The sequence below is a fragment of the Eptatretus burgeri genome, chromosome 12 (genome assembly GCF_056783735.1).
Source record: "Eptatretus burgeri isolate ZD-2024b chromosome 12, Ebu_testis_v1, whole genome shotgun sequence".
NCBI lineage: Eukaryota > Metazoa > Chordata > Myxini > Myxiniformes > Myxinidae > Eptatretus > Eptatretus burgeri.
The window spans coordinates 34,623,499-34,647,988 of record NC_140972.1 but is presented as its reverse complement, the minus strand read 5'-3'; the positions used below and the strand labels follow the sequence as shown (position 1 = coordinate 34,647,988).

Genomic DNA, 24,490 nt, shown 5'->3' with positions numbered 1-24,490 from the left:
ACCACACCATTTCCCTTTTCCCAACTCTCTTGAACCCCTTAACATGAATATACACCTTAACACGGATTTTGCCCAATGCGGAAAACCTTGTTTTCAAGGTTTTTTTTTTTAGTTAAGAAAACATTTTTAACTAATTACGACTAACATTTTTTACTAACATTTTTTACTAATTTTTTACTAAAAAAATTACTAACATTTTTTAGTTAAGATAGCTAATCGTGGCGTTTTTCCAACAGCGCTTCAAATCACAAAAGTAACAAATAGTGGTACACTCAAAGTACACCGCCACCCATTCCAAATGAATAAATAACAAATCCTCCAGCAAGCGACAATGCCGGGGCACCTTGCAGCAAATGGAGATGGAATTGGGAGGGAGTGGTGTACAATAATTGATTGATTAATCGCATAATTAAAATAAATAAATAATAATCGTAAAATAATTAATTTCTTAATCAATTGGCTAATGGCACACCTGAACCACCACAGTTTCATCCGAATCTGTGACTTCTTGAAAATGAAAATGGATCGAAAAATTAAATAATTAATTGATCAATCAATATATTAAAAAATACCCTTTATAGCCAAAATCATTTGGTCACTGTATTGTTCAAACATCAAAAATGCTCAAAATGTGCCTGAGATATTGGCAGGATGAGAAATAAAGTAAATAAGTCATTAATAAATCGAAAATAATTAAGTAATTAATCAAAACAAAACAAAAAACATTTTTGCCAAAGCACATCTTCACTTTTGGCTCCAATTTCCAGCTTCCTCGCTCAAAGGATGGCTGAGATATCACCCAGGCAAACAAATACAAACAACAAAAGAGCAGCCAGAGATTGCAGACCCTTGGCAGGACTTGTTTTGTGTGGTGTATTTTGTGTGGCATTTGTGTACTGGTGTGTTATATAATTAATAAGAGACATAATTAGAACTGCCACTTTATAACTACCGGCAGTGATGACCAGTTCAGCCATTTCAGAGAAGAATTTTGAAGGTTTTTTTTTTCCAAAAAAAAAAATATGGCTGCTGAATCACGTGACTGATGACGTCATCTAAAATATTTTGTGAACCATTTCATCTGTAGATGACCCTCAAAATTTTTCATTCTGCTCGGATGTAGTGTTCTACACATACAATTATGACATCATAATGAAGACACCTATGATGTCATAAAAAAACCACACTCATTGTTATTGAGGAGTACTTGCTATATGCCAAGTTTCAATTTTTTTTCTTGATGCGGTTTCAGAGATACAGAGGTCCAAAATTTTTCCGTTTTTCCAACATGGCTATCACACCACATGACCTATAATGATAATTTTCATTCAAACAGTCTACATGAGTAGTCGCACCAATGGTAAAAATTTAGTGTCAATCCGCCAAGCGGTTGCGGAGAAAAATACGAAAGTTCTGTGCGGACAAACAAACAAACACACCCAAATGCAATACCCTCTCCTTCAGCGAGGGTAACAAGAAAACGGAGTAAAAACCGAGTACTCCCTTCCTTTGGTGCCTGGCGATGATGTCATGCATTGCATGGATATGGAATTGGGAAGGAGCGGTGTAGAATAACACCACAAACTAGAAGGGCACTCGGTAGAGTGTATACCTCTGCCACGTTATGCCTGATCCACGAGAACATATCGAGCCCAATACATTTTTGAAATATCATGCTATACTCCACTATATCGCTTTTGGCCCAATCTCTCAATGGTGAAGAATCACATTAAAAATTAAATAACTCTCATATGCACATCCGGATTCAGATCTTCACCAAAATCAAATCGATTCGTCCTTGCGATACACCTAACCTGTCCACAAAATTTAATCCAAATCCATACACAACTTTTTGAGATATCCTCCACACAAACAAACAGACAGCTTCAGGCATGAAAACATAACTTCCTTCCACCTTTGGTGGTGGAGGTAATGATAACAGCATAATATTAATGTTATTACAAAACAATATTATAATACTAATAATATCTCTGCTCCCCAAGAGGATTTTCCTCCTTGGAGAAAAACCCTGTGAACATATATAAATAGCTTATCGTGGCGTTTTGTGGGGCACCTCCACCAGAAATAAATAAAAATATTATAAACCACAAACACGTGTGATTACATTTTTAAAAAGTTGCTGCTGCTATTTAACACTAAACTAAAAGAGAGGAAACCCGACGTTATTGAGGCATTATATGCTTATCACATCCCCCACAGACTAACATACCCAAGCCTAGATATACTATAATCTACTTACCCCAGAGAGGATAATACGACCCTTCCACTCCCAAAGGAAGGGGTGTACGAGATGGAGAAATTGAAAAGACTTAAAAAATTTTTTGGGGGGGATTGACCTAAGGTTTACCATAGAGTCTGTGCATAAATCATGGACATGAAGGACAAAGACATTCGTAAACTTTTCCAGGGACATTATTAGGCAATGGACAAACACAGATGATATATGGGATTTGGACCTGGATCCCTTGCACCAACTGCCAGGGATTCAGATCAGAATACTGTAAAGAGGCCAACGCAGGTCTCAATGCATTTACAAGAACACAAGAAAATGACCGATGACAGAGGAGGACTTGTGTCCTGTCATGCCTGTTGCCATATCCACATCTCAACTTAATTTATCACTTTACTTCACTTGACGCATTACCATATTATCTTGAATAATGTTCACAACCAAGATGAAAATTGTCCAACCCGGTTTTATATACCCATCAGACAGTGTACTTCAAAATACAGTGCCCTCTTCAGGTAGTGTATAAGAATGGCAGTTGTGCTTCACTGACATCATCAGAAATCGAACCCATAGCACGTAGGTATACACCACAGGAGCAAGTGATGGCACCTGAGCAATCCTGCCAGCACTAATTGTTATTTACAACAGGCAAGTTGTGGACCAATTTGTTGTGCATATACAAAGGGTTGTGTGGGTGATGTTAAAGCCAGAGAGAGATAGAATGGTAAGGATGATTGACCAAACATCATGAAGGATAGATGGTTTGACTTAACCTCTGTCTCCTCCAATTATTGTCTTGTTTTTTTGTTTCTCCTCCAATCCTTCCTTTTCTCCATTCAAATGACCTCTCCAGACAAAATTTATGATGGGTTACATTGCTTATTACAGTGAAGAGAAACAAAAATAAACTAGAAGGGCACTCGGTAGAGCGCATACCTCTGCCCCCGTAATACCTGATCCACGAGAACATATCGGTCCCAATACATTTTTGAGATATCGTGAGACATCGTTTTTGGCCCCATCTCTCAATGGTGACAAATCACTTTAAAAAATAAATAACTCATATCCAGTTCCAGGTTCGGATCTTCGTCAAAATCGAATCAATTTGCCATGGTCACACACCCAACCTATCCACAAGTTTTGTCCGAATCCGTCCACAACTTTTTTGAGATATCCTGCACACAAACAAACAAACATACAGAAAAGGGGTGAAAATATAACCTCCTTCACCTTCAGTGGTGGAGGTAATCAATGAAATTTTGCTTCAAAATTGATTTTGAGAAGTGATAGCAGGCAATGTATGAGTTCAAGGGTGGCTCGAGTTTCACCTGTCCTTTGTTTACAAAAAAGTTGGTGTGATCATTTGTAACAATGATCACAAGCAAATGGGACAACAAAGAAGGTGGTAGAGTGGATAATGCAAAAGTTTAGATCAAGAAGACCATACAGTCAGTTTAAATGGACATATAATTAATTAGAAACAGTCAGGTAATGATTCCCTATGAAGATTACATCCAAACTTGGTGATGAAAAAATGGAGGTAAAATTTGAACCACGCAAGCATTTTCAAGGAGAATTCTTTAAATTTGATGCATAACATTCGTTATCTTTTTGGATCACATCTGCAAACAATTCCTCCATGCAAAAATGATTGAATATAATTTAAACTTGCATGTGAATGACTACTTTAACGGCAGCCACAACAATTCCCACCTTGCATCTCTCAGCCAGGGACCCAAGCTTTTGGCCCAAGTATATTATGACATGCCTGAGCAGGCCTGATTTTCCATTGAAGGTGGCAGTTTTCTGGGTGCTGGCGATAACACGCCTACACTCCGTGAAGGACGCCGGAAGGTCACTAAGGTCCACCAATGCCCCCTACTTTTGACAGCCAGGTCCTTCAGCTTAATCTCCTTCCAATGGACAGTGCAAACGTTCATTAATCACCCAAACACCAGTGTGATCGTTTATCTCTCGGTCGGGATTCTAACCTAAAGTAGTTTAGATAACCCAAAAGCAAGATCATCAAGCACATCAATCTTGGGCTGCAGGAAAACATCTTTGTTGTGAGTATTGGACTGGCATCCTGGCCAAATATCTTGTATATGTGAGGCCTACCATTAGCAATGTACTCTAATTTTCTGCTTTTTGTCAATAATGAGTCCAATATTGAGTCTCAAGTGGGACATCACGTTATACAGTAAATAGTTATACTAACAAGCTCAAATGAGCAAAGATCCTCATCCTCTTAATGATGATGACGTCATAAAAACGAATATGACATCATTGTGATGTATCAGGTTTGCGATAAATTATCTGCGCTAATGCCTGGCTTGATTCCCGCAAACAAAATTCAAACAGCTTGCCTAGTTTCGGAGATAATGGTATGGGCAATTTCCATTAGTGGCGACATTATGACGTCAACTTTTTTTTTCTCGGAAGAATTTCCAAAATCGGACATGGTTACTGCCTGCACGTGGGCTTTCTGCATATACATGGCAAGTTTCACGAAGATCCGATGAAAACTCTGGGTTGTGAAACAAAAAAATGTCAAAAAATAGGAATGACGTCATAAAAATTGATATGACGTCATAGTGATGCATCATATGTGCGTTAATTCATCTCTGCTAATGCCCTGTTCGATTCCCACAAACAGAATTCAAAAAGCTTGCCGAGTTTCAGAGATAATTTTTTTTAGGTGATTTCCATTAGCGGAGATATTTTGACGTCATAACTTTTTTTTCTCGGAGGAATTTTCAAAATGGGAGATGGTTACTCTCTGCGCAGGGAATTTTTACATATATATGCCAAGTTTCAGGAAGTTACGATGAAAACTGTAGGCTGTGAAACCAAAAAAGTCCACAAGAAGAAGATGAAGAACAACAACGTGAGTAAGACTTAGAGATCCTCCACGAGGATGTAAAAAGTCCACAAGAACAACAACATGAGTAAGACTTAGAGATCCTCCACGAGGATCTAATGATAATCACATAGACATCAGATTGAATGGTGCTGCAAGCAAGGGGTCCCTAAAATGAAATAAAATGGATCATATTTGTTGAATATCTTATCTAAACGAGGCTGTACCGGTTACAACTCTTGCTTTCTAAAGAAAACAGCCAATTCAGTGGATGTATGACTTCATTCTGAAACTACTCGCAAATACTGAAACCATATCATGAAACTTTGGATTCATAACGTTCTGGTAGCTCCAGCATGAAAGACTTGTGGCAGCAATCACAATCATGAATGAGTTGGTGCTTGAGTTGTTTGTTGGCAGAAATGTGGTTGAAAGTAACTCAAGGCTGAATGCAGGATCCAGGATCAATGTTGGAGATGTCGTGTGAAGTACGAGCTCAAAAAAAGGTGTTTTTCTTATTCAAAATCCCTTCTAAAACAGTATGTCACCAAATTGCAACATCCATGGAATGAGTAGAGATGTGCAGTGTAGTCTGATTGATGGAATTTAATAACAATCCTGTTGAGAGAACATCAGTTTGCGACATACAGGTTCAAACATAGGGGCAGTGGACAAAAAGTATGTAAACACCAATGTAAAGTCACATAATAGGGCGTTGGGCCACCACATGCGGCCAGTACACGCCATGGCATAGAGACCACCAGCGTCTGGAATTCTGTAGGAGGGATGTGGCACCATTCTTCCACGAGAAAGTCAATCAACTCACACCTGGTTGATGGAGGTGGAAAACGCCGTCTCAGGTGTCGTTCCAGAATATCCCATAAATGCTCGAGTTGGTTCAGATCTGGTGACTGAGAAGGCCATGACATAATATGGATAACATCGGTGTTGTACTCATCAAACCATTGGGAGACCACACGTGCTCTGTGGATGGGGGCATTAGAGGGGGTCTCCTCTTACAGCCATGCTAGCCATAATTATAGGCAACCAGGCCTGTGCATCATTTTTATACCTGACACAAAGCATGCTGGTATGTTAACACATGGGCCACACCTGTGTGGAAGCCGTTGCTTGGTGTCCCTCATTTACGCAGGTGTTTCCATTTGTTTGTCCACTACCTGTACATTGTCATAAAATCTCCTTAAACTATCAGTTATTGCCTCGTATATATACCGTAGATCCCGGTCTCTCCCTCTACTGTTCCTTGTGCATCATGTTATGTCCTGATCTGTTTAGTGTACTCCCTCTTCCATGAGCCTTGACTCGATATATATATATATATATATATATATATATATATATATATATATATATATACATTGTGACGTCAATTGTGGGGGAAAAAAAAGAAAAAAGAAGACTTGTGACGTCAATCGTGACGTCATGGCACCGTCCTGTCATCGGTTGATAAATAAATGGCCATAACTTGGGAAACAATTGTCCAATTGATATCAAACCTTGAAAAGGCACATACTCAGGTCCCCAGCAATATACCTGGCAAGTTTCAATTAGATCGGACCAGTGGTTGTCGGGAAACAGCGGTCGCAGACACACAGACAGACACACACATACAGACAGACAGACAGACAGACAGACACACACACACACAGATTGCTGGAATTAAAGATAGATATATACATAGTCATTAATCTTTTTCAGACTGTCACTTGCTCTTGACCAACATTACCAAGCATGGGATTCATAAGGTTTCAAAGCATTTCAGCCACAAAGAAAATAAATAAATGGGATAAAAAAAAATTACTATAAAAAAAAAAAATAGAATAATTCTTATTAAATAATTCACTCAGCACAGTTGCAAAGGCATTCTCCAAGGTCTGGATCAAACGCCGAGCAGAGACGCATTCTGAGTTTATCGCAGTGGCCAGAACAATGGACAATCGATCAGCGTAACCGCGCATTCCACGGATCTTCTGGGAGACGTGTGGTTGATAGAATGGTGATCAGAATATTATTGTCAGACCGCTCAGGAAATTGTGGCCAAGAATACCTAAGGGATATGCACCCTGACGAACATAGTGTCTGGCACAACCGCACCATTGCAACTGACAAGTTGAACATCAAGACAATCAATTCTCAGCCTTCAGGTAATGTTTAAGAAGAACTCGCATGGTTAAAGCATCTGCTCTGAATCTGGGAGGTTGTGGAGTTTAAACCCCGGCTGTCATACAAAAGACCTTTAAAATGATACGTGCTGCTTCCTTGCTTGATGTCAGCATCTAAAAGGATAGAGTACGGACAATCAATCTCAAGTTGGGAATACTAGCACATGTTTTGTGCCTAATGGCCTCCTGCATTGAAGTTTTTGTAACTGTAAGGGGTAAGGAAACATATATTTAAGAAGAGGAGGAGAAGAAATAATATACTACACTTCTTCTCTTTCACAAACTACCCTCCCCCACCCCACCTTCCATGGCATTTTAATGGTCCGCAGTTGCTATCCATGCAATTTCCGTCCTTTTTTTGTCGGCCTAACTCAGCACTGACGCTAGCTTTGATGCGAGAGCAAAACTAGTTCTTCATTTCACTTAGAGGTCCTGAGGATGCGCTGGTGACCTCGAATGAATATTCAGCTCTAGCAGCCCAGTGTCACTTTTATACAGCACAAGGATTATGCAGATGATGTGGTCTTGATTGCTGAATGAGCAGACATACCTGTTGCTGCCTTACAGTAATTTGACAGGCCTGCTTCCATTTCTATGGCTTGAAGTGAGCCGTCTCAAGAGCAAAATGCAGTCTATTAGACGTGAAACACTCCCACCTACAATAGCTTTCGACATCAATCACTGCAGACAGAGTGATTCAATTTTAATTTATTGGTTCGAGAGAAACCTCGACTGGAGACTCCATGACAGAGATCCGCCATCATGCTGCCCTTGCTCAGTCAACACGAGCCTCACTGTCCACCATCTGGAAGTCTCCTGCAAACCAACGACTGAAGCTGTGGCTGTACAGAGCTCTGATAATCCCGATTTTCTGCCATGGCTGTGAGATGTGGACACCACTTCTACTACGAACACACGCATCGATCATTTTGACATGCGAGCAGTGGGACATATCCCGAGAATCTGATCACAGGACCACATCACCAATCAAGCAGCATGCCAAGTTGCACATCTTACAGCAGCAAGTGAGCACATACAGCTGACATTGAGTCATCGATGCAGCAGTATATTGGTATTCACAGAACCTACTGAAGACTGGAAGTGCCCACGACGATGCCCTCGCACAAGGTGAAAGATACCATAATACCACACTACCTGGGATTGTCATGGAACGAGGCTATCGGACCGTGACATGCCTGATGATGACAATGACCTTCCCTAGGTAACTCGACAGCTGGCAGAGAATGCCCTCAATGCATCTCACAGAATTGAAAGTACATTAGCAGGTTTTGTCTCTTCGACAGGAATACCTTATATTCATGTTATGCCTCTTCTTTATAATTTTATAGATGTAAATAAAAAGAAATTGAGACAGAAGGAGGAGTTTTGTCAAATTATACCTCTGCCTTTTGGTATGCAGCACATGGCTGCAGGTAGCATCATTTGCGAGGGGGGAGGGGGGCATGGCTGTGCTGCTCACGCAATGCCTCCTTTAAGTTGGAGCAGGTATATAAAATTTGGACAGGTTGTCGACAATGGCTCACCTACTCTTCACGAAGGACACCATGGGATCTTTAACGTCCACCAACTCACGCTGGCAGATGAGACCACCCAGTCTAACGTTCATCCATGAACGGCGCACACATTGATGAATAGCTCTGCTTGCGAAACATTATGATGACAGTTGAAGCTTGCCCAAGAGAGGTTCTTTCCTGGGCTATCCTGCTGTTAGGGTTAGGGTTAGCGGTACAGAATGGCCTCGTCGCCTTTGAGAGACGTGTGGGATCTTTATCCTCCACAAACGATATACATATTGGACAGATGGCTTTTCTTCCATCTGAAGAATGACATGTGTTTGCACCTCTATTGATGAATGATTTTTGGTAACAATTTTTTAATTAATTTATTATGCAGTGCTGTAAATCACTGCAATTTGGCAAACTTACCGCTTTTAGGTGGTGGCTGATGATGCTTCCTCACCAAGATATCAAAGCATTTACATTCCGTACGAACACGACATTAAACCTGCAATCCTCACAAAAGTTCACGACTTGGTTCTAATTATGATAAAGCTAATTTACCTCTGCTGAAGTGGTCATGATGCTGAAAAGGCAATGGCAAACCCTCCACCGTAACTCTTGCCAAGAGACTGCTTCAGCAGCACCGATACTTTCAAAAGATTAGATGGTACATTGGTGAGGATGAAGTGGTCTTTAAGGGTGAAACACCTGACATTAAAAGTATTAAAAGTTGCATACCATAGTGCCCAGCCTCCCACCACATTTCCAAAACTATCTTCTTTAAGCAGTGATTTTAGTCCAAAAAGATGACCCTTACCTCCTCCACGACGCCTCTCCATCTTAGCCTTTTCAAGCACATTATCAGGAGTTTATAAACAATGGTCTTCATCATTTCATGTCACTATAGCATCTAATCATAATCCCTCCATGTCATTGGTATCTCTCCACGGGAAGCGAAGCCTCAGAGTCTGCTTCTTGCTCACTGAAAAAGGGTCATGACCTTGGAGGCTTTTACCGTCTCTCTTAGAATATGTTGATTCACCCACATTTTCACCACTTTACCCAACCACTGGACCATTAACGTTGCATATGTTCCACCAGCAGCCTTTACCTTGTCATCTTCTCTTAGTAAGAGCTTCTTGCTAACCTCTATTAATTTGTCACCTTTTCTCTTGCTTGTGAAACTTCCTTCCTGTGTCTGTTGTCTTATACTCTCCCCCTCAACTCATTCAAATCTACAACCTGCCGCCACCTCATTATCTCTCGGATTTCTGCTATCAAGCTATATATCCACATCTGCTGTCGACAATGGTCCCCTTTAACCTCCCAACTACCCTCTTCACACTGTTATCCTGCCACACATTCTTGTCAACGTGTTTATCCTTCACTTCATTTTGTCAGTTGGCCTTTCATACTCTGTTGTTCTGCTCTTCAATGAGCCTCGACATTTACAGTAAAAATCAGGTAAGCTTCATGCACTGAGTGAGTAAGATCATAAATCCTCCTCACAAGTACAAGTCTATACCGAGAAAAATCATTCTGGTAATAAATGTTGAAGGCATTCCTGAATACAGTTGTCCAAGTATGTTTGCACACAGGTACAAGTGTATAACAGAGAGAGACAGAGACAGAAAGAGAGGGGCAGAGACAGAGAGAGGGGCAGAGACAGAGAGAGAGAGAGGAGCAGAGAGAGAGAGAGAGAGGAGCAGAGAGAGAGAGAGAGAGGAGCAGAGAGAGAGAGAGAGAGAGGAGCAGAAGGAAGAAGAGAGAGAGTGAGAGAGGAGCAGACAGAGAGAGAGAGAGAGAGAGAGAGAGAGAGAGAGAGAGAGAGAGAGAGGGAGAGGAGCAGAGAGAGAGGGAGAGGAGCAGAGAGAGAGGGAGAGGAGCAGAGAGAGAGGGAGAGGAGCAGAGAGAGAGGGAGAGGAGCAGAGAGAGAGGGAGAGGAGCAGAGAGAGAGGGAGAGGAGCAGAGAGAGAGGGAGAGGAGCAGAGAGAGAGGGGCAGAGACAGAGAGAGGAGGAGAGAGAGGCAGAGAGAGAGGGGCAGAGAGAGAGGGGCAGAGAGAGAGAGGGGCAGAGAGAGAGAGGGGCAGAGAGAGAGAGGGGCAGAGAGAGAGGGGCAGAGAGAGAGAGGGGCAGAGAGAGAGAGGGGCAGAGAGAGAGAGGGGCAGAGAGAGAGAGAGCAAGAGAGAGAGAGAGGGGCAGAGACAGAGAGAGGAGGAGAGAGAGGCACAGAGAGAGGGGCAGAGAGAGAGGGGCAGAGAGAGAGAGGGGCAGAGAAGAGAGGGGCAGAGAGAGAGGGGCAGAGAGAAAGGGGCAGAGAGAGAGAGGGGCAGAGAGAGAGTGAGGAAGAGAGAGTGAGAGGGGCACAGACAGAGAGAGGATCAGAAAAAGAGAGAGGGACAGAGGAAGAGGAGCAGAGACAGAGAGGGGCAGAGAGAGAGAGGGGCAGAGACAGAGAGAGGAGCAGAGACAGAGAGAGGAGCAGAGACAGAGAGAGAGGGACAGAGGGAGAGGAGCAGAGAGAGAGGGGCAGAGAGAGAGAGAGGGGCAGAGAGAGAGGGGCAGAGACAGAGAGAGGAGCAGAGAGAGAGGAGCAGAGAGAGAGAGAGAGAGAGGCAGAGACAGAGAGAGAGGGAGAGGAGCAGAGAGAGAGGGAGAGGAGCAGAGAGAGAGGGGCAGAGACAGAGAGAGGAGGAGAGAGGGCAGAGAGAGAGAGGAGGAGAGAGAGGCAGAGAGAGAGAGGGGCAGAGAGAGGCAGAGAGAGAGAGGGGCAGAGAGAGAGAGGGGCAGAGAGAGAGAGGGGCAGAGAGAGAGAGGGGCAGAGAGAGAGAGGGGCAGAGACAGAGAGAGGAGCAGAGACAGAGAGAGAGGGACAGAGGGAGAGGAGCAGAGAGAGAGAGAGGGGCAGAGAGAGAGAGGGACAGAGACAGAGACAGAGACAGAGAGAGAGAGAAGCAGAGAGAGAGAGAGAAGCAGAGAGAGAAGCAGAGAGAGAAGCAGAGAGAGAGAGAGAGAGAGAGAGAGAGAGAGAGAGAGAGAGAGAGAGAGAGAGAGAGAGAGAGAGAGAGAAGCAGAGAGAGAAAGAGAGAGAGAAGCAGAGAGAGAGAAGCAGAGAGAGAGAGAAGCAGAGAGAGAGAGAAGCAGAGAGAGAAGCAGAGAGAGAGAGAGAGAGAGAGAGAGAGAGAGAGAGAGAGAGAGAGAGAGAGAGAGAGAGAGAGAGAGAGAGAGAGAGAGAGAGAGAGAGAGAGAGAGAAGCAGAGAGAGAGAGAGATAAGCAGAGAGAGATAAGCAGAGAGAGATAAGCAGAGAGAGATAAGCAGAGAGAGATAAGCAGAGAGAGATAAGCAGAGAGAGATAAGCAGAGAGAGATAAGCAGAGAGAGAGAGAGAGAGAGAGAGAGAGAGAGAGAGAGAGAGAGAGAGAGAGAGAGAGAGAGAGAGAGAGAGAGAGAGAGAGAGAGAGAGCATTATGATAAGGAATAGCCAAGACATGGAGGTTCTGTACAAGGATGAAAAAAGATGTCCATGACAGACAGCAGATGTGTGAGGCTTGACAGGCCTGGGGCAGCACTAGATCCCTGTCATGTGGGAAGAAGCATCTGTGGTGTCCCAAGGGTGCCTGGCATATTTGCATTTTGATTTTAACGGCAGATTAGACATTCATAGACATAGAAGGCATAAACCGTGGATTCAACCATCTGTATCCATCTTATTCCACATCCCTAAACAATTTCTAGAGGAGCTTGTTAACTCTCTCTTGCTCTCATATCAATGAGAAATTACAATAAAACTGAAGGAATCCTTCAAATCTTTCATTGTATCATCAATTTATCGATCACAAATCATAATGGTTACTATGGATATGAGGGAATTATGATCATACATCCTAATCTCACGTTCTTGTTCGAGCTTTGAAATTTTTTCTTCTATACTTAGGACAAGGCAGAAAGTAGAAATTACATGTGGAAAATAAGAAGTATCGATCTGTACCTGAATGCACACACACACACACACACACACACACACACACACACACACACACACACACACACACACACACACACACACACACACACACACACACACACACACACACACACACACACACACTTTTTGCTTGAAATACCTTAAATATAAAAGGTAGCAAGTGACAAGTGTATTATGGATGTAAATGTAATCATGGGCAGAGTTACTGTATGTCATGGATGAGCAAGAGCGAAGCCCCAAAAATTATTGCCAGAAAAAGCCAAAGTGACTCGTACGTGACAAGTGGAATGACATTCAGTCGCTGGCTCACTGTCGTTGAAACTAAAAGTCCAGGATCCTGCGGTAATTTTCAATAAACCACAGAAATCGTAATTTTAGATAAATTGCTTCATGTTCACAATTAATGTTGAAAGTTTTGTCTGCATCAGCTTAAAATTCACTGATTGAATCTCAAAGCACTTTCCTATTCAGGGAGTTTCCACAGCAAGTCCTGATGAAATGAGCTCGTTGTGATCGCTGTAAAGTTTGGTATTTCTTAGTGACCTTTCATCACTTGACTGGCATCACATATCGATAATAATAATAAGTGTCAGTGTCTGTCATCTGTTACTCCGTCAGTCAGTCACTCTGTCAGTGTGTCTCCTCCATAACTCCAAAGCCATGAAACCTAGCAACCTGAAACTTTGCAACCTGAAAATCAGGGAACTCCAAGGAAGTGCATGACTGAAATTGGGTGTTTGGGTTAATTTAAACATCCCTTTTAGGATTATTAACGGCCTTATTTAATTAGCCTTTACCATGGCATCATCCTTGGTTAGCTCCTGAGTCAGCCATATGTCACACACACACACACACACACACACACACACACACACACACACACACACACACACACACACACACACACACACACACACACACACACACACACACACACACACACACACACACACACACACACACACACACACACACAATTTTTGCTTGAAAAACCTTAAATGTAAAAGGTAGCCTGCTGGGGTCTTAATTCGCCATTGGGGGGGGGGGGGCTTGCTCAATAATGCCTTGACTTGGAACAGCCTGCAATGGTTTCTTAATAATAAAGTGCTCAAAATTGTTTTTTTCATCCACTGCCTGATCTTCCTTCCTCGGAATCACTGGGTACATCGCAATGCATATAAATGCTTGGAGACGCCAGTGTTCATGGCTTTATTTAATTTCTGCACATGCGATAAGTTCTGGAATCTCTTAACCGAAGAAGGATTTCAAAATTTAAACTGCAGAATTTACTTCAGCAGCAGATCCAACTGCTAAAAAAGTGTTCATTTGTCCAATTCAGACATTGTTTGACACTCTGGACGTCTTTTCTTTTTTTTGTATACAATGTTGAGGCTCATATGAGAGTTAACACAGAATGTATAACAAGGGGAGCAGGAGATAAGAGGGGTGGGAGAGAGAAGGACAAAACAGTGAGGAACAGAGACATTTGGATATCTGTGGAAGGGAGAGGGATGGGGGCAGGGTACACAGGGCAAACAAGATGGAAACTTCAGGGACTTTCAGGACCTTACATGACAGGGACTTTCAGGAAGGGAAGCAGGGGATTTGAAGGAGCTGGGTTTGGATTGGATTCATGGGGGTAGAAAAGATCATGGTTTGGGATGGAGGAAGAGAAGAGATGGTGATGAACACCATCTCTTGAAAGTTGAGAGGTGGGAGCACCAGTACAGAGGGGAGAGCAGCACTCCATCAGGCTGCAGACAAAAGCTTTGTATGTGGTCAGGAGCTCAGGTGTGCCAAGGAAGGACTTTGCACGATGAAGGATGCCCAGTCGGCAACTGGCGTTGGAGGCCAGCTTGGAAATGTGGCTTTCCCAGGAAAGATCATGGCAGATAGTGAGACCCAGAAACTTGAAAGAAAAGACTTGATCTAGAGGATTGCTGAGAAAGTAGATGGGGTGGGGTTCCAGACGGTCCTTTTGGAGAGATGTGAGAGTGTGAGATTTCTCAGGATTGAAAGACATGCTCCATGTGATGGACCAGTTTGTGATTTTATCCAGATCTGCAGAGAGTGAAGAGGCTGCTGCATGCCGATCTGAGGGATAACAGATGGTACGACACAGGATGGAGTCATCAGTAAGAGATAAAAAGGATTTTCCAGAGAGTCTGAGAGATCATTGATGAAAATCAGAATAAGAACAGGGCCCAGAACACTGTCGTGAGGAATGCCAGCCTGGACAGGAAGAGGGGATGAGAGAACTCCATCAAGGGCCAAATGTTGGCTATGACAGGACAGGAAGTCTGTGAGCCATGAGTGGAGATGGCCTTGGATACCATAGGAAGGGAGTTTGGTGAGCAGCGCGGGGTACCAGACCGTATCGAAGGCATGTGGTATGTCGAGGGAGATGGCTCCGATTTCATATCTGGCATTGAGGACCTCCACCCATTGTTGGGAGAGCAGAAGTAGCATATCCAGGATAGAGCAACGTGGTCTGAATCCAAATTGATGATTGGAAATCAAGCCATTGGAGAAGAGGAAGGTTTAAATGTCTGAAGCGATGATGGATTCCATAACTTTGCTGATGATTGGGAGAAGGCTCAATGGTCTGTAGTTTCAGGGATCTGCTTTTGCACCATTTTTATGTAGAGCAATAATGTTTGCTGATTTACCAGCAGACAGCAGATGACCTTGAGCAAATGAGAGGGTAACTATAGAAGAGAGGTTCAGCAAATGCAGCAGAGCAGGTTTTTTAGGACACGTGGGTTGATTCAGTCTGGACTGGTTGCAGAATAGCAGTTTAGGTTTGACAGCAAACTCTCCACTTTGTCAAGAGAAAAGGACACAGAGTCCAGGAACAGCTGGGTGTGACTGGGTAAGGTGGGTATAGAAAGTGATTGGTTTGGGACACAAGATTTAGAAGCAAACACGGAGTTTAGGCAATCAGCCTTTTCATGTGCAATGTCAGCTGTGTGGCCATTTGAGGTGAGGGAGGGATGGAGAGGGAACATACACCAGAAACAGACTTAACTAGATGGCACCATGATTTTTAGGAGGGAGGCAAGTTTGAGAGTTCAGACTTGAGATTAGAATGATGTTATTTTCTGGCTCTGCTGAGGCTAGACACACACTTGTTCCAAGCTTTGTGGAAGGAACTAAGATTGCCTTCAGTTGGATTTGCATTCCATGAGGTGAAGGCAAGTTGTTTCAGAACAACTGCCTCACCACTAACTTCAGTGTATCATGGGCGGGAGGAACGGTAGGACAACTGAAGACGAGAGGGGATAAATCTGTGCATGAGAGAGAGAGAGCAAGGTTTTTTGAAAGAAATCCCAGGATGAGTTTGTGTCAGAGAAAGTAGAGATGGGAGACCAGCCTAGAAGTTTGATGGCTGCTTGAAATGCAAGAAATCGACGATGCTGAGGTGATTCTCTAATAATAGCCAGAGAGATGTTTACTTTGACAAGCATGTGGTCAGATGAACTGATTGGAGCAAAGGAAGAACAACAGATATTTTCAGGGAAATTGGTCAAAATCAGATCCAGAAGAGATGGAGTACCGTTGGTTGTGATCCCAGTCGGGAAGTTGACCGATTGTGTCAGAAGTTGACAGATTGTCAGTGTTTGTTTCTGGAAAGGTCCAGGCGGTGTTTATCTCCGGACGTGTCTGGGCGGTGTTTGTCACTGGACGTGTCCGGGTGGTGTTTGTCTCCGGACGTGTCTGGGTAGTGTTTGTCTCCCGATGTGTCCGGGCAGTGTTTGTTTTTGATGCGTCCGGACAGTGCTTGCCTTCCGACGTGTCCGGGCAGTGTTTATCCCTGGGTCGTGTTTATTTCCGGACATGTCTGGGCGGTGTTTGTCTCCAGACGATGTTAGTCCCTGGACGTGTCCGGGCGGTGTTTGTCTCCAGACGTGTCTGGGCGGTGTTTGGCTCTGGACAAGTCTGGGTGGTGTTTGGCTCTGGACAAGTCTGGGTGGTGTTTGTCTCCGGACGGTGTTTGTCTGTGGAAGTATCCGTGCAGTGTTTGTCTCCGGACGTGTCTGGATGATGTTTTTCGCCTGATGTGTCCAGGTGGTGTTTGTCTCCTGATGTGTCCGGGCAGTGTTTGTCTCCGATGTGTCTGGAGGGTGCTTACCTTCCGACGTGTCCGGGCGGTGTTTGTCTCCGAACGTGTCTGGGTGGTGTTTGTCTCTAGACAGGTTCGGGTGGCGTTTGTCTCCGGATGTGTCCAGGCAGTGTTTTTCTCAGGACGTGTCCGGGCGGTGTTTGTCTCTGGACGTGTTCTGGCAGCGTTTGTCTCTCAACATGTCTGGGCAGTGTTTGTCTCCAGATGTGTCCAGGTGGCACTTGTCTCCGGATAGTGTTTATCACCAGACATGGCATACAAAACATGTGTCTGGGCGGTGTTCATCTCCGGGTGTTGTTTGTAGTATGACCGGTAGAAAATATATTTCAGACATTATTTTGTTTCCATCTTTACTGTTATTCTATGCAGAATCATTTTGCGACAGTATGAATCGTAATTAATGATCCCCCACACCTCTGCCTTCCCATCACCTCACCACATGCTTACCTCTTTCAAAACCCCCTACCCACCTCCCCCTAACATTCCCACATAATGCTCTGGATGTTTATAAGCATGACAGCTGAAATGAGATAAGCTCCAGAATCTCTTAATCAGAAACGAATTTCAAATTTTAAACTGCTGAATTGAACTTAGCAATAGTTCCAACTGCTAAAACAGTGTCTATTTGTCCAATTCACACATTGATTGACACTCCGAACATCTCCAGTCGTCTCCAGACAGTGTTTTGTCTGACCCAGCTCGCCATTCCTTATAAACTGTTTTGTTGGAGTGCTTTGCTAAGTGCTTAACAGTGGTGGGCAGAATAGATTCCAACGTACTAAACTCGATTCCAAGTACGGAATTGAAAGTTATTGAGTAACGATCAGGAATCGACGTCGATTCAGAGTAATTCTGACCACAGAAAGAAGCGTTTCTTTTTCAGGGAAATTTTGTTTTGTCCCTGTTGGGCATGATCCAGTTACACATGGCCTGATAATATATTAACTGAAAAGGAACATGCCCCTGGAGTGTCCCGTTTGCAATATAGCAGCAAAAAGCAACTCTCTTGCAAATGAAAAGCAAGACATTTACAGTGGCTGGTAAAGCGTGCCAATTGCTTTGCTGATGGAGGGGTCGGCATTATATTGACTGCTAAAGTTTTCACAACATGTCGTTCAAAAGGTCCAGAAGTGCAGCTTGGAACTATTTTGAGAAGGCTAAAGAAGACAGTCTGAAAGTTCCATGCTCACTTTGTTCAATACACATTGTTCATCACTGTAATATGTCCGATATTCTAAAACATTTGAAAACCAAACGAGAGAGAGAGACAGAGACAGAGACAGAGACAGAGACAGAGACAGAGACAGAGACAGAGACAGAGACAGAGACAGAGACAGAGACAGAGACAGAGAGAGAGAGAGAGAGAGAGAGAGAGAGACCAATAGTGATGGTTGAAAATGCAGATTCAAAGAAACCAAAGTCTGCAACAGCAACAAGTTCACGTCCGCAATCGACGATTGAAAGCACTTTCACCCTGGTAATGCCCCAGTATGCTTCCTTCTCTACTCCTCATGCTGCCTTCCCTTCCCCTCCCCTCCTCGCTCCCCAACTCATCCTCCCTCTTTCCCCTCCCCATCACCATTCCCCCTCTTCCCCCCTCCCCCACCTCTCGCTCTCTCCCCATTCTTTTTTTTTCCCTCCTCCCCTCTCTCTTAATGTTCCGGTCAGCGAAGCAACGGGTAGTATTTGCTAGTGTACAACACCAGGCAGGGCAGGCAGATTGCCTTCTTCTCTCCAAAGGTCATTTGTGAGCCAGATAGGTTTTGACTGACAAATCCAATAACAACTTGGTAATTCTCCTGAGACTCTTGTCAGTTTTCAGAAGCTTAGAGCCAATTCCTTAATCCTGCTGGATGGAATCAACAGAAAGTAGACTTCGATTTGCTAACCGCTGTGGGAAGCAAGGAGAAGCTGATGCTTCAGGTGTTAATCCCTCGTCGGGGCAAAAGACGAATGCCGTTTTGTCTGCCAACACAGTTCGATGGCAGTCTTCATGAGGAAGACTAGTTCTTCATTATACCTTAATCCTGTGGCCTTCAACCAGATTTAAACCAACACTGAACAGAATGTTATTCCAGTCTCTTCAATATAACCCAGTGTGCTCATAGAAAAAAAAAAAACTTTGTCCTTCCTGAATTCCTCCTCCTCCTCCTCTTCACAAGACCCTTGTACACAAGCAACCTCCACCACCTAAGGTCTTCAAGATTAATTTATGCATCTATGATGTGGCTTCATAGGCCACAAACATTTTCCTTCATAGAAAAATCTTATTTTAAATGACTGGAGACCTTAAAATACTGTATTCCTTTCCTCCCTCCAAGTCTTCAAGACAGCTTTTCACCACCATCTCAGATCATTCCCCATCCCAAACCATGATCTTTTCTACACCCATTAAACCACCCCCCGCCCTCCCCCAAAAATTTTTTTGCTTCGGTATCAATCTTATCCACCCCTTGCATTCTCCCCTACCCATAATCATTACCCGCAATCCCTTATTTGTCTGTCTCCCTCTATTTTCTCCCTTGGCCCGACGGCATTTCCCCCTTCCCTTTTATGCTGTTCCTTTTTGTCATGTTGCTTCCTGATCCGTTCTGTGTTCTAGCTCTTCCAGGAGCCTTGACTGTATGCAAAAAAAAAAGCATACCACTGCAAATGAAGAATACAAACGTGAATAATGACCCAAGTATGAGTGCTGAATAATGAAGAGTACAAAAGCAAACAGCAGGAGTAATGACTGACGCACAATGAAAGGAAACAGTCAGAGCAACAATCTTGCAATTAAAACTCCAACTCTACAGCAATGTGAGTTATAAGGTGAGCAATCACTCTGTTTTCACCCTTCTCTTTCCATATCCCAGATCTGTTCATTTCCACGGAAGTTTATAATCTCTAGTGTGTTCTTGATGGTAATTCAACGTGAGACAATCTGCCTTTATTTTTGCATCTTGCCAGCACTCTGGCTCCGACCTCGGCCCTGCGGCCTGAGCACGCCCGGCCCTGCCTTTCCTGCCGGTACAAAGAACGGAAAGACCAGTGAGAGAGACGATGGCACGCCTAGGGAAGGCTCACTTCTCGTAGTGCAAGTTTTTCGGCTGTAGGGGAAAGCTCTGTGCGAGAATTGCATTTGGCAGCCTGTTTTTGTTTACGCCGTGGCCAGGATTGTGCGAACGCGTCCAGTTGTGCGGACCACGCATTATGAAATAATTTCAAGAAAATATCACGCACGTCTTGTGACCATCAAGATGTCATGAGCATGTCAAAATGAGGAATCTCGTGGATTATCATAACCGTTTAAACATCGGAGTGCTAGTGTTGCGAACACTTATGTGAAGTCGTGTGTTTCGTGCGAGCATTTCGGAAAGCACATGTTCCATATGAACATTGCAACAGCACTCCCTGGGTGTCACTTGAGCATTTAAACATGCAAAGTCTGAACATTTAGACATCATGAAGTCTCTTGTAAGAATCCTGAAATGCTTCCCAAACATGTGGAAAAACGCGAGAAGCGATTGAACGGGGCGTCGAAGGGGGGGGGGGCATCGGCGGAGCTGGACACTTTTACCAATTCTCTGGAGTCTTTCTACTAAACGATGACAACGCAGGATCATTTTTAGATCAAATTCCCTCGTCTTGCCTTTAGTTTCCTCGTGTTGCCTTGAAAGCTAAAAAAAGAAAAATTAAACAGCGCTTTGATATGAATTCAGTACTTTGACGTGGATTCTTTCTAAGATTTGAAACTCACAAGGAAAAGATATGAGATTGTTTCAAAACACTTTTTACTTTCATCTACCATGAAGCGAAAGCTCAGCACAGATGGTCATCCTATTCTCTGTCGTTTTGAGGCAATGCCACACATTTTCCCCAGGGGTGGGTGAGTTTCTTGATGCAACTGGAATAAAAGTTATGCTTTTGGTTCTGAAACCTCTTGCTTGAAATGGGTGAAACTTTTTCACCTCCACGTGTATATACGTTGATGTGCCAAAGTGATTGAGCATCATTCGCGGAGGAATAACATCGACTCCCATACTACTCCATGTCGAGTCTCACCAAATTTATTACATCAAATGTGCAACCTTTCTCACCAGAGTATGTAGAGAAAAAATTTAATCCCGACCGCAGGACCCAAACACAAGCATGGACTCATTTTGCGAAGAGAATCACAGGATCGACTCCGTAAGGTCTAAGTTAAAAAAGTGAACTCACGTGCTGACTCTGAAACTTTGAATCCACATCACCCTTATCCCTGAAAGATAAACTGCAGCTGATTCGCACGTGGTTGTCTTGAATCGAGAACCTTTGAAATTTTCCTTGTCCTTATAACTACTCCCCTCCAACCCACATCCCAACCCCACAAACTGCAAGCTCACCTTCTCCTCCTTGCTTTTCCCGTTCTCCTCTCCAGCATCGCTCTCAACCTTGCCGGTGTCGTTTTTGAGTCCCTTCGGCACCACAGCCTCCACTTTGATGAGCCTTCGTTTGTGAGCCAGCACCTTGAGCTCTGATCCTTGTGTTCCTTGCGGTTGGACCCCATCGCTGGAGTCCTGTTCTACACTGGACCCAGGACTTGCAGAACCACCTGCTCCACCTACCAGCTTGAGCCTCTGCAGGGCTCCGGAGCAGGGACCATTGTAAGGGTCTTCAAAGTCCATGTCCTTTTGGGCTCGGTACACAGTTAGCAGGTCTGCGCCAGGACCGGTTAAGGGCACAGCCAGCTCCCCAACTGCTGCTGCCGCAGATCCCTTACGAGTATAGTCAGGCTTTGGGGGTTGCGGGGGAATACGCTTCGGTCCCAACCCCAGATGTTCCTTGAGCCACTTGGCCATGCCCGGAGTGCCTGATCCCCGGCCGGGGCACGCTGCGCTCGGAACTCATGAGCCAGCGGCAGCAGCTCCAGGAGGGAGGGGTTGGGAGGGCAGCTGAGGAAAGGGGAGTCCAGAGGTGTGTAGGAGGGTGAGAGGGAGGTCGTGTGCATGCAAGACGCAGAAGGGTTCCACGGGTCTTGTGCTAGGATTGGGGTCGCAGCGCGTGCTCTATGCCTCTCGTTCGCTCTGCGCTTGTGTTGGGATTGGGTGCGCAGCATGCGGCGCCAGGACAGGACGAGGCGGGGTCCAGGAAAAGGGGAGTGCTCTGCGGAGAAGAGGAGCGACAGCCAGGGCTGGAAGAGCGAGGCGCCGAAGAACCCATATAGGGGAAAGATGGGGAGGATCTGGGGGAGGACGCAATGAGAGTCTCAGAAAGCGGCAGGTGGGTTCCATGCAATGTACACCGAGCAAAACCAACTGAGTACGACCACCATTTCTGCCACTGTCTCTATCATGAAGCCAGCATGTATTGTACAATGCTAATTAGCACATACGGTTTTGGCTACATTGGACAGGTTTGGAGGAAAATTCGAAAAAAAACAACAATTCGGCCCTGAAACTCAGTCACAGGGGGCGAGGTCTCTCTAATGTAAATAATGTCTTCAGTTGGTACCATACCTGTACCACAGCAGCCAAAGTCTGTTCGAAGGAAATTCACTCGTCCGCTCCTTGAATTCACTTGACCAGCGGTGTTTTAGTAAAACTGAAATTTATTGAACCGGGAATTATTTATTATCTCATCAAGTCTTTCCTCGTCCGACAGAACGACTGCAGAGGTAGCACATTTACCTTGAGCCGTCAAGTTCGGGTTCGATTCCTGACCCAACTGTAATCTGCCAGAGTGACGCTTCTTCGCCAAGGTGACTGCATCACAAGGTGCACCCTCATTCAGATGGACATGAAGCATTAGCTGGCGGACATTACAGATTCCACGGGGATTTCACGAAGAGTAAGTGGATTATCGCCAGAGCCCTCAACAAATCCCAACCACCGTCAGTCGAACGCCAGGCCTGGCCAGCCTGTTCGTGAAAGACTTGGGCCAAAAACGTTCCCCGGCTGACCTCCCTTGAAGTTGGGAATAATAATTGTGGTCGTTAATTGGTTCGGTCTTACTCCTTTACTCCTGAATTTTTAAGAATGAATTTTTTTGTTTTATTGCTGATGAGGATGCTAACTGCTCCATGAGAATCAAACTCACCGATGATGATAATATCGATGTCAGTCGTGCAGATCTGAGCAAGACACACTCTCGATTGAATCATGTGGACTGTATCATGTCACGCACCTCGTGGTTTCAAACTTGTCTCTCTTCATGGGAGTCACCATCACGAGTTTGGTGAGCTTCTCTCTCCTCGCAAATAATGCCATCTTTATCAGGAATTACAAGTGTCCACAGTTGGGTCAACAAAGGGGTGGTTGGGGGGGGGGGGGGACAACAATCTGAGTCAGAGAAGGTCAAAAGTCACGTGATCATTTCGTGTCAATGCAGGAGAGTCGAAAGGTCCCCCCCCCACCCACCACCACCACAACTCCCCCAACCATGGAGGATTGGTCCTGTGCCAGCGAAACCCAGCACAGATGTTAGTTATTGTACACGTCGTTTCCAGACGGTGTCGCATTTCCCTCTTCCAGGGGTGTTTCCTCATGGCATTTGAATGGTTTTTGGGGAGGAACATTTTGTAAAGCGAATAACTTTTTGACTACCTCTCATTGCTAAGAACATCTACCCAAGATTGAAAATTGCAGGGGCCGAGTTGGAAGAACTACCCGAGATCTCCACTATTCGTAGATGTTTGTGTGACTCGGAAGGGAAATGCATTTATCACATTTGCAAACATTGCAGAATTTTTTTTGTCCTCCCCACCAAATTCGTGATCCATGTGATCAATTTGCCTTCAGACCTGGTGTAGGGAGGGGAGAGTAGGGAGGAGTACCTGTGGCGTTTTGGGAGCCCCCCCCCGGAGCAGCAGAGGTAGTGCCTCACCGCTGGTCAGAGGGACCCGCTCCCCCATGTTTGGTTGGATGACCCTTGGAGACCCGCTTTTCACTGGAGTGTCCAGGGGACAGGGCAGGCCATGGCCCGGGAAGACCCCATGCGTTATACCGCGGTGTCCACAAATCTGATCCCAATCTTTACGTGTCCTTCCCTCTCCAAGCCTAATTGACCCTATCTCCTACAAACCTTCTCTACCACACCCACCATCCTTACTCATCATCATCTATTCCTTTCCTTCACTTTAATTTCCCCAAATTAGCAGGCCATTAGTGACCATCTATTTATTACATACTCCCTAGGTATGTACATAATAAATAGCTATCCACGAATAACTTATTTGTTGGGGTTTGTCAAATAACGTTGTTCGTCATAATCGTTGTTTATAGTTTGGTAAAGACACAGATCTGGATCCCATCAAAAACCAAGCGGGCAAAAGGCCAGAGCTTGGCACAGCTAGATATTATCCAGGACGCCACACAGTCCTGGCTCTCAGCCCGAACGTCCAGAATCTGTGATGCTCTCTCTTGAGGCTCAGATGTGCCAACAACACCACCACCCAACCTCACCCATCCACCCAATACCCAACACCACTTCATATTTCTCAATGACACAAGAAAACACCTGGAACTGTTACAATCTTACCAGCATGGATTAGGATGGTGAGTATATGAAGGAAAACAAAATCCTATATCAATATTTTAATAATGA

The 24,490-nt window shown here is 44.4% G+C and overlaps 1 protein-coding gene across 3 annotated transcripts in view; it reads right to left on the bottom strand.

Annotated features, from left to right (window-relative positions):
• The window catches only part of LOC147015397 (SH2 domain-containing adapter protein D-like), a 146,974-nt gene extending 124,897 nt beyond the window's left edge, over window positions 1-22,077 (bottom strand). The window contains exon 1 of one of the 3 annotated variants that reach the window (XM_085850111.1): window positions 21,292-22,077. In XM_085850111.1, coding sequence (XP_085706237.1) covers window positions 21,292-21,747 — 456 coding nt within the window. In that variant the 5' untranslated portion in view covers window positions 21,748-22,077. The remainder of the gene's footprint in view (window positions 1-21,291) is intronic. The other 2 variants (XM_085850110.1, XM_085850112.1) reach the window with 2 other exon arrangements.
• Between the last annotated feature and the right edge of the window lie 2,413 nt (window positions 22,078-24,490).